Here is a 10343-nt window from a genome sequence, read left to right on the forward strand (position 1 = left end):
CAGTTCCCAACCCAGGGATCGAACCCAGGTCTCTTGCATGGCAGGTAGATTCTTTACCATCTGAGCTACCAGGGAAGCTGAGTTTGTCAAAGATAATGTGAAATGTGTAAATTCAATTTTGAAGAACTAACATTTATAAAATTTCTCAAAATAATAATGTAAGTTTACATGCAAATCAATACAAAGGAATTCCAGACTCTAAGACTTCAGATCTTGAAAGTGAAGAACAGCTGATCATATTTTTATATATTTAAATAAAACCCCTAGGTTAAACACACTTGGGAGAGTCCTGCCTTGGTTTTTCCCAGGGTTGATTCCTACCTGGGTGGGTCTCTCCTGCACCAAACCACACTTACTTACTTGCTCTTTGCCACCCAGGAGAGACCATTTAAGATGAAGCTGCTTCTAAGCAGCAAACTTAAAATAGTAGGGCTTTTGTTTCAGAATTATCTTGTATTGATTTAACTCAATGTACTCTTTCCTAAGTTCCTTTTCTGTTTCATACTGGCTTATTTAAAAAAACAAACAAACAAACAAACAACAGCTCTATTTAAGTGTACTTGAAATGTAATAGACTGCACATATATTAAGTGTACAATTTGAAGTTTTAACATATGTATATACCCATGAAACCATCACCACCACCAAGAAAGTGAACATTTTTGTCACTGCCAAGTTTCCCGTGCCCCTTGTAATCCTCCTTATCCATTGCTCCTTGCCTCCCTCATCCAGGCAATCACTGTCATTATAGATCAGTTTACATTTTCTATGCTTTTATGTAAACGGAACACTATAATGAGCCCCTGGTGGCTCAGACATTAAAGAGTCTGCCTGCAGTGTGGGAGACTCAGGTTTGATCCTTGTGTTGGGAGATCCCCTGGAGAAGGAAACTGCAACCCACTCCAGTATTCTTGCATGGAGAATCTCATGGAGGGAGGAACTTGGCAGGCTACAGTCCATGGGGTCGCAAAGAATCGGATACAACTGAGCAACTTCACTTTCTTCTTTTCTTTTCTATGGTATATAGTACTTTGTGTCTAGTTTCTTTCACTCAGCATAATTAATTTGAGATTCATCCATGCTGTTGCATGTATCAATAATTCATTCTTTTTCATTACATTCATCTGTTTTCAGTAACCCTCTTTCAAAGAGTCAAAATTCTGAGAAAAAGGACATTAAAAATTGTCTCAAAAATGGTATTGGGTATACAAAGACCACTGGTAATTATTTTTAAAAATAACACTTTTGGTACTTTTCTTGATCTTATAAAAACCTTGCTCAAGACACATTCCATTTTTTTTTTAATAGAAATGATTTATGTAGACACATGTATTACATGGCATTTTGGAATGTGAATAACCTTGTTAAGCTAAAACAAACATGGCTGAAAATTTTTATTCATACTGGACACTATTTCGGGCTTTGTGACACTGCTATGCTTAACACAAACCTAAGAAAAATAGAAGTTAGCTGACAGAACATCTTTGTCACATAAAAACTTATGTCTAAATATGGCTGTCTTGTCTTAAATAGAAATTTTACTTATGTCCTATCTATCTAGATTGTAACCAGGCCACAAATACACATTACTGGTGAGTTTCTTCATCTTTAAGGCACCAATCCCTTACACTTTAGTTGCAAATGAGGTACAGAATGAGAAAAAAGACAGGCAAGGAGGGGAAGAGTTACCTGTTTTCCTAATTTTCTAACTGTAAACCAGTGTTCTTTATAGTTGCATATAAATGATCTTTCATTTCTAGAAACAGGAAAAAGCACATATGCAATATTAAGCTGAAATATTAGAATCATATTCATTTAGTTTGTCAATTAGAAAATACTATACAAGACCTATGATGACTTAGGATTATATTTACAGTTTTAAGAATCACTGATTTTTTAAGAATTACAAAACAGTATAAATCTCTGGAGATCGGTGATGCCATACAAAAACAACAGCACCACACCCCATTCAAGGATCAGCTCTGCGCTGCCACACGTGGAGGGGTCAGGGAGGCTCGGGGACAGATGTTCACAGACAGCCCCGAAAGGCAAACCAGGAACACCTGAGGGGATAAAATGGGGACTATCACAACAAAAGCAGGCCAGACTTATTTTTCCCCTTTAAGAAAGTATAAATTTAAAAATCAAATATAGGAAAAGCAAAATAATCTTACATGGGATCAATCCTGAGCCTCTGGTACTCTGGACTGTTAAACAGGATTAGCTCTAAACCCCAAACTTTCAAGGCATTGCTTATAACCTGTAAAAAAAAAAAAAATTTGTTTTTTTTAAATTCCAAATAAGTAGTGTTAAGGCATGTTAGTTGTAGAAACAATTTTAGTTCATAGATAAATTTCCCCAGTAGGCTACAGGTTTTAAAGTGCACATGCATGTGTGTATGTGTGTGTGTGTGTGCATGTGGATATATCACTATATACATCAAATATCCATATATAACAATATAGACATAACATTTAAAAGAGTACCTTTTACACCAAGTTTCTGGAATTGTATGAGAACCATACATTTCCTAGATAGAACTGCCTCCAAAATCTAGATGTATATTCCATCCAGTTAGTGCTACTCTTAAAGCAAGTCCATTGCATTCATTTGGCTACTATGAGTCCTGCTTTAGCAAACTGACAGTCAACTTACTATACGGAATAATGATAATTTTACATCTATTAAAATGAGTTATTTCTGAGGATTTAAACTGAAGTTTTCATCAAGTCTAAACTTCTTTTATCGTGGGTTTGTGATTTGTAGGAAACCAAAAGATACACCTGATTATTTCAAACTGAGGAGGAAAAAAAAGGAAAATTTTTGAAAATTCACCACCTACCCTCCAAGGTATCCAACAAAGCAGCAAGTGAAGCAGGCATGAGTATAGACAAAAAGTGAATGATCTGTGCCCACTGCACAAACAGGAAATGGCAAGCGCTGAGCCCATTCAGGCCCCTGCTCTGGGCCCGTTACCTGTAACAGCAGGTAATAGCAGCTGTTACCTGTAACCATCCACAGTGAAGCCCTGGCTGGAAATGCTGGTGACCGAGGAGTCCAGGAGGACGGAACAGGGGAACACATACAGAGATATCTGCAGGTCCCCCAAGAGAGGTTCTAAAGAACTCTGGATACACCTCACAGGTATTAGGAATGGAATGAAAGATCCACACATGAAAGAATCAGTCTCGCGAGTATCATATATATATTCACCCACAGAATTCAAGGGGAGCGATAAGTTCCAAAAAAGGGAAAAGACGAAAGCCACAGACCATAATGAAGGAATCCAATCCTGGTAGGCTGATTTAAATGCAAGGTTAGCAAAGGGTTCCCCTCTGTCCATGGGATTTCCCAGGCAAGAATACTGGAGTGGGTTGTCATTTCCTTCTCCAGGAGATCTTCCTGACCCAGGGAGCAAACCTGCGTCTCCTTCATTGGCAGGCAGATTCTCTGCTGCTGATCCATGAGGGAAGCCTTTGAAATACTGTGACTTACTGGAATTACAATTATTAGCTCACAGATTCAAATTACCAACCTCCTTTGAAAAAGGAAGGCCTTCTCTAAAATGAAGAATCTACTGTCCTAATTTTCATGTTTATCTATATAGAAAACTAGTATTCTAAAGGATAATCGTATACTCTTATACTCAATGTACTGGAGGAACTTCTGACGGTCACATCAATAAAGTGACTATGAAAGTCTGTGAAAAGCACACCCTGAACTCAGAGCCTGGGATATAAACAACACTTAGCACATGCTTGTGACTACTTACTTGAATAGAGAAAAAGCCACTGTCATCCATATTTCCAGAAGGCTGCTGTTGAATTTGGAGAGGTGGTTGGGGCGGGCATTAAGGGTCGGGAGAGAAGAGTAAAGTGTCATTAGTGTGTGTATTTAAAATAACATCTTGTGCATTCCCATCTACAAAGCCGAGAGCTGAGTTATAATTAACAAGTCAGATCCCCATTGGAAGAGAAGCTCATCCCTTTCTAAACAGTACCCACATTTTTTAAGAAGCATGATTTAGTGAGTTTAAAATCGGTACCTGCAAAAATGTGCGATAGTCTTCACTAGTAACTCCTCCTTCTGCCATTCTCATCCTCTCTTCCTCATCTAGCTGATGTGCAATTGAAGATAATTCCACAGGGCTGAAGTATTCTCCTTGCAGTAGGTTATTCAAGCAATGTTGAGCACAAAGTGAGCCTTCTTGCTAATATTTCCAAAAGAAAAAATTCAAATGTGATTTGTAAAACAGATTTGTACAATATCTTCTCCAAAGAGATATGTAATCATTAACTTCTTAACACAGCCAAACCAAACAGTTTTAGCTTTAGAAACCATGAATAACCCAGGTATGGGCATTTCCACTTGCCAACATTTATTTTATAACTCTACCACTAATGTAACTACAATTATATGATCAATTATATGGTCAAAAACAATGATTTATATTAAACAAACATCATCTATATCAAATCTTATATTTTACTAAAAATTACAATAAACATTTAGCCTCCCTCACTTTCAGTAGCTAAAATAAATTCACTTTTGGAGATTCCATGGTAAATTACTAATGCTGAAAAGAACATTTAATCCCTAGAACATTTGTTCTTTCAATAAGATTTAAATGTTCGTTCATGGGATGTTTATGTACTTCATTTAATGAGTACATTTAAATGTTCATTCATGGAATTTCAAATCCATGAACAGATGAATCTCAAGAACTGACACAGTAAGACAAATTCTGTCCCATGTTTATGGAGACTTGTAGCTACAAAAAAATGAGGTTCTCTTAAAGAAAGATAAGGCACACACTGCTCAGAAAATCCCTTGCTCAGAAAATCATGCTTGGAGCTCACTTCTAGACAAGGCAGCAACGAGACTGCATCCAAGCTCAGGTCTCCATGGGATCACTGGCTTCCTGTTATGGGGGTGGGAAGAATTCAAATTTCCACAAGCCCCAGGGTCTTCGGGCACTGGCAACTGGCTTTCTCACACAACTGGCACCCAAACCTAAACCCAGGCTACCCTCAACTAAGTAGCCTGAGTATCACCCTTCTCCCCTCAACAATGCTGCTCTCCTGTTTCCCTATAAGAAGGGAGACTCATGGGTGGATGCGGTCCTTCCCCGTGCACCCAGCGCCAGGTTGGACTCCAAGGGATAATGACAGTTGGGAGAATACCTTCTCCTGCTAAAAACCCTGATGCTCTAAGTTATCCATTTCCCTAGAAAAGTCTATTCTTTAACCCAGCCTGTCTGACATCCTGCAATTTATTCTGAGCTATGTCACACAACAGATCTGACCCCAAAGACCAACACCATGCAAGACACATCTTTTTCCTGATTTAGTTTTCTGGGAACAAAATTCAGGAATGCAGCATTGAGACAGTCTGAGTGTGAGCTAGGTGGCTGAGACAAGTTTATCTTCTTATTTTGGTACTGAATAAACAGCTTGAACTTAAAGAAGGCACTATCTACCCCTCAAATCATAGCTACGATGGTGAGAGAGGACTTGTCTGCACCTCTTTTTTCTTCTACTGTATTTCTACTACTAGAAAGCACCTCCCACCGAATAACATGTAGGTTGGAGGGAAAGACCTGATGCTAGGAAAGATTGAAGACGGGAGGAGAAGGGGACGACAGAGGATGATATGGTTGGATGGCATCACTGACTCAATGGACATGAGTTTGAGCGAGCTCCGGGAGTTGATGATGGACAGGGAGGCCTGGTGTGCTGCAGTCCATGGGGTCACAAAGAGTCGGACACAACTGAGTGACTGAACTGAACTGAACAGATGTCCTACTTATATTCTACTGAAAAATGGGCAAGACAAGCAAGTACTCACAAGAGGATAGCCAATGGATTAAAAAACACAAAAGGGGGCTCACCTTCATTTTAACTATGAGAGGAATGCATATTAACGTTAACAGTATGTTATTACTACACACTCCAGAATGACTAAAATGTTGGAGAGGATTAGAGACATCAAAACTGTTCCATACTACTGACAAAAGTATAAATTAGTATAACCACTTTGGAAAACTATCTGGAGTATCTACTACAACTTAACATCTACCAACCCTATGATCTAGCAATTCCACCATTAGGTACATACCATAAGCAACAGAAATGCATACAGATGTACATCAAAAGACAACTACCCAAATGCAAATGCTCCTCACAGTAGAATGGCTAAAATGTGCTATATTCACAAAGAAATACTATACAACAACATACTGTGTAACAGTGAGTTGCTCAGTTACAACCGGATTCTTTGTAAGCCCATGGATTGTAGCCTCCGAGACTCCTCAGTCTGTGGAACTCTCCAGGCAAGAATACTGGAGTGGGTTGGTTCCAGGGGATCTTCCTGACCCAGGGATGGAACCTGGGTCTACCTGCATTGCAGGCAGATTCCTTACCATCTGAGCCATCAAGGAAGCCCTATTATATTGGCTACCAAACTGCAAATTACTCAAAGGCTCCTCCCAGGAGAATGGCTAAATTATGTTATAGCCACAAAGAAATACTATATAACAACATACTATATAACAAGGAGTTAACTACATAACAATATGATATAACAATGAGTTAACCACAACTACCTGCAAAAAAATGGGTAACTCAATCAGTGTTAAACACCAGACTGACTCAAAAGAGTATACTCTATATGATTCCATTTACAAAATCTCAAAACAGACAAAACTGATTAACCAATGATGTTATAAATCAGGGTAGAGGTTACCCTTGCAGGGGTGGAGGGAGCCTTGGTATCCTGGAAGAGGACATAGGGGGCTTACAGGATGCAGGTAAATGTTCTATTACTTGATGTAAATATTATTTACACACGTGTCCACTTCATGAGAATTCATTGAGCTGTGCTCCTACATGTGTTATCCTTAATAAAAAATTCAAATAACAAAAAAGTCTCTATTAAGATATGCTATTTCACTTCAAGAGCTACCTAATTCACTGACCAGATACTACAAACAGCAGAGGTGGTATTCAAACCCAGGCAGAGTTTGTACTATTAACACTTCCTTAAGCCACTTATTTGGAACTTGGTGATTCTTAAACCTCAAATAGCCTGAAGATGGTTAGGAAAGAGCAGTCTCTCACACACACAACAAAAACATCATGAATGTCATAAAGTCAAAGCTCAGCATCTTTCCAGTATTTTCACTAATTTTAAATGCAATCCCAACAAGTTCGGTTATCATTCTCAGTTGTAAATGCATAAAAGTATCAATTCAGATGGCACAAAAATAACCTCACCGAGAGCAGTCAGCAATAGAAGTGATAAAGACAGAAAGCAGGTACCAGACACCACCCCCCCGGCCAAAAAAAATTCCAAACAACAACAAAAAACCAGTACTAGGTGGCCATGTAGCATTAGGGTTTAAGTTAGGAACTGGCAAACTCTAACCCTTGGGCCATATTCACTCTGCACCAGTAGCTAAGAAATGATTTTCACATTTTTAGATGGTTGGGAAAGCATACAGATACACACACACACACACGAATATGTGAGAACATAAATGACTTGGAAAGTCTAAAATATTTACAGAAAAACTGTTTAGGACTTCCCTGGTGGCCCAGTGGTTAAGAATCTGCCTTGCAATGCAGAGGATGTGGGTTCAATCCCTGGTTGGGGAAGTAAGATCCTACATGCCCCAGGGCAAGGAAGTCCATGTACTATGAGGAGCAACAAAAAAGAGCCCATGTGCTGCAAGACCCTACACAGCCAAATGAATAAATTAAAAAAAAGAAAGAAAGAAAGAAAGAAAAACTGTTTAGATAAACAGCACCATATCATCTTAGATGCTCAAGGAACACTCTTGATTCATTTAGATTTTTATTGAGCACCTACTATGTGCCAGATACTGGGAACATATCAATAAACAACTCTTGAGTCTACATTTCAACTTACTAAAGGGCACTCAAAGTGACAACTCTGAAAATGGGGAAATCAGAATTCCAAGAGGAAGTGACTACAAAGTTCTCTGCAGGTAGACATCCCTACATGCACAGATTCCTATCGGCCACAGTTGGTTCTCTGGCTCTATATGAGGAGCAGGGGAAGGGAGTGCTCTGGAAAATGTCATATTGAGCTCAAACATCCCCAAAATGGCCTCTGTAGAAGATGGGCAACAGGTCCTATAGTTATAGGTGCTTTCCCTACCTCTGAACTATGCCTGAAGAACTTGAAGAGTCTTCATTTGCTAAGTACATGTAAGGTGATGAGGGTAAATGTGTTCTTGAAGAGTCTTTAAGCCTATATTCAGGCTGATAATTCAGGGTGACTTCTCTAAGTTTAGTGGATTATCATTAGGCTAGTGTCCAACTTCTTCTGATATCATAATTAAGCAGTTACCTCCACTGCAATCTAACCAGACGAGGTACCAATCAATATTGTTTTAAAAAAAAAAACAAACAAAAAAACACTGCATGGTCCTCAAAAAGTGATGTGGAAAAATTTTAAGTTTTCAGTGGGAAACATCTGGTTCTACACCAAAGCTTCTGAAATTAGTCATAAAAATATGTCCACTCAAGGTTCTTTTCATCCAATCTCCTTAGCCAAGAAATTAAATTTCTTGTCCAAGATTCATATACATCAGTCAACTGAAAAGATTAGTGATAACCAAACACTGAGTCCTTCCTCATCCACCAAAACAAAACAAAAACTTTCTGAAATGTTTTCTATAAAGAAAAGCATTCCATAACAATTTGTTTGAATTTATACTGCACTTCCTTTGTCTCTTATTGCTTTGATTGCTGTGTGTGCATTTTAAAATGGATATATAAGTATTTAACAAAACAAAACCTCTTTGCTCCTACTAAATAACAGCCTCAGCAGCAACTCGTTCCAAACATGAAACTACTATGAAATAAGATACCTGTTTAAGCCGACCTGAGGAAGGTTTCATTCACACTCAAATGAAATGGTAATTGTATGCGAAAAAAGACGAGTTTATCCACATGCCACAAACATTAATCTTCAAGTGCATAGTCATGGAAGAATCAAAGCACAATGGGCTAGGCAGACAACAACAACATTATTCCTGCCCATCCTCAATACCTAACAAGAAAGCTGGCCTCCTGATCCGGAAAGATGCCACTACCGAAAGAAACGAAACCCAAACATCTCGTAACAGAAACTCCTGTGACGACTTCCCAGTGCAGAGGCGCGCCGGGTTTCCTACTTCACTTCGCTGAAGTGTCACGCCCTCCATGGGACGAGCCAAGGTCCCAGCCTCGGGAGGCTTACGGACCCAGTGCAGGACAAGGATCTAAGGGTATGGGAGATTCCAATATAGAACTGAGGAGACCAGAGAAGGAAAAGTTAATTCTTCCAAGGACCAGGACTGGCAGAGTCGGGTGAAGTTGGGAAGGATAGAGGGAAATGTCCAAGAGGTGATTAGCTAGGATGCGGGGAGACGGAGAGAGGGAGACAGGAGAAGAAATCCCACGGAAAGTGGAGGGGAAGCGCTGAAGCCATCCCCTCTCTCGTGCCCGGAGGCGCCCCCGGCCCGGCCCTTATCCCCTCCCGGCTTCCTAAATATCCCCGGACCGGGTCTCCTCCGGATCCTCGGGCACGGGCCTTGGGGTGCAATGGGGACATCGGTGAAGCTCCCCTCGTGGGGGAGCTCCTCCCGCCGGCGAGATCTGGATGGGGGCCTCTCGGGCCCCACCCAGCTCCCCTGGAGGCGGTGTTGCCGCGCCCCACGCCCGCCACCACGCCGCGGACAGCTCCCCACCGAACGTGGACACTCACTTTTTCGTGGAAGATGGACTCCATGTTTATTTGTCTGGAGCCAACGGCCCCCGCGCCGAACCACCCCCCTCCAGCTCCGCCCCCGGCCCCACCTCTCCGCCCCCGCCCCGCCCCGCCCCACCACGGTCCGCCCTGCCCACGTGCCTCACGTAGACCAATCATCCACGAGAATGCGAGTCACGTGGAGCGACGAGGCGTGAACGCTGGGCGGTAAATGAGGGGCACGTGACCTTCGTAGCGCATCCTAGCATCCCTGGGTTATCCCCGCAAGCTGGGGAGTGCTGCAGCGCCGCCTGCCGTATGGAGGATCATCTCCCCTTCCCACTCATTGTGATGGATTCTTAAGCTTCTGGGGATTTGTTTTGAATAAGGATCACTGAGGTTCTATGTTCTTTTTGTTTTCTACTTTTACTTTGTATTTGTATTGTCTTTTTATCATATTTGCTTACGGTAATTTAATGTCTTTCTCCTCCCCCACAGAAATTCTCATTGCATCTCTCAATACCGACCACGTGTGTGAAAATGAGAGTTATTATTTACATAGGACTTACTGCCAGGTGGGCACTCTT

At 40.8% G+C, this 10343-nt stretch overlaps 1 protein-coding gene across 3 annotated transcripts in view; it reads right to left on the minus strand.

Moving 5' to 3' along the window:
- ATXN3 (ataxin 3) overlaps window positions 1-9856 on the minus strand; it is a 44392-nt gene extending 34536 nt beyond the window's left edge. For all 3 annotated transcript variants that reach the window (XM_061159313.1, XM_061159314.1, XM_061159315.1), the window contains exons 1-5: window positions 9775-9856; window positions 4046-4210; window positions 3773-3817; window positions 2175-2260; window positions 1690-1756 (exon numbers count right to left, since the gene is read on the minus strand). In XM_061159313.1, the coding sequence (XP_061015296.1) occupies window positions 1690-1756; window positions 2175-2260; window positions 3773-3817; window positions 4046-4210; window positions 9775-9798 (387 nt within the window). In that variant the 5' untranslated portion in view covers window positions 9799-9856. The remainder of the gene's footprint in view (window positions 1-1689; window positions 1757-2174; window positions 2261-3772; window positions 3818-4045; window positions 4211-9774) is intronic.
- Between the last annotated feature and the right edge of the window lie 487 nt (window positions 9857-10343).

The sequence above is a fragment of the Dama dama genome, chromosome 13 (genome assembly GCF_033118175.1).
Source record: "Dama dama isolate Ldn47 chromosome 13, ASM3311817v1, whole genome shotgun sequence".
Taxonomy (NCBI): Eukaryota; Metazoa; Chordata; class Mammalia; order Artiodactyla; family Cervidae; genus Dama; species Dama dama.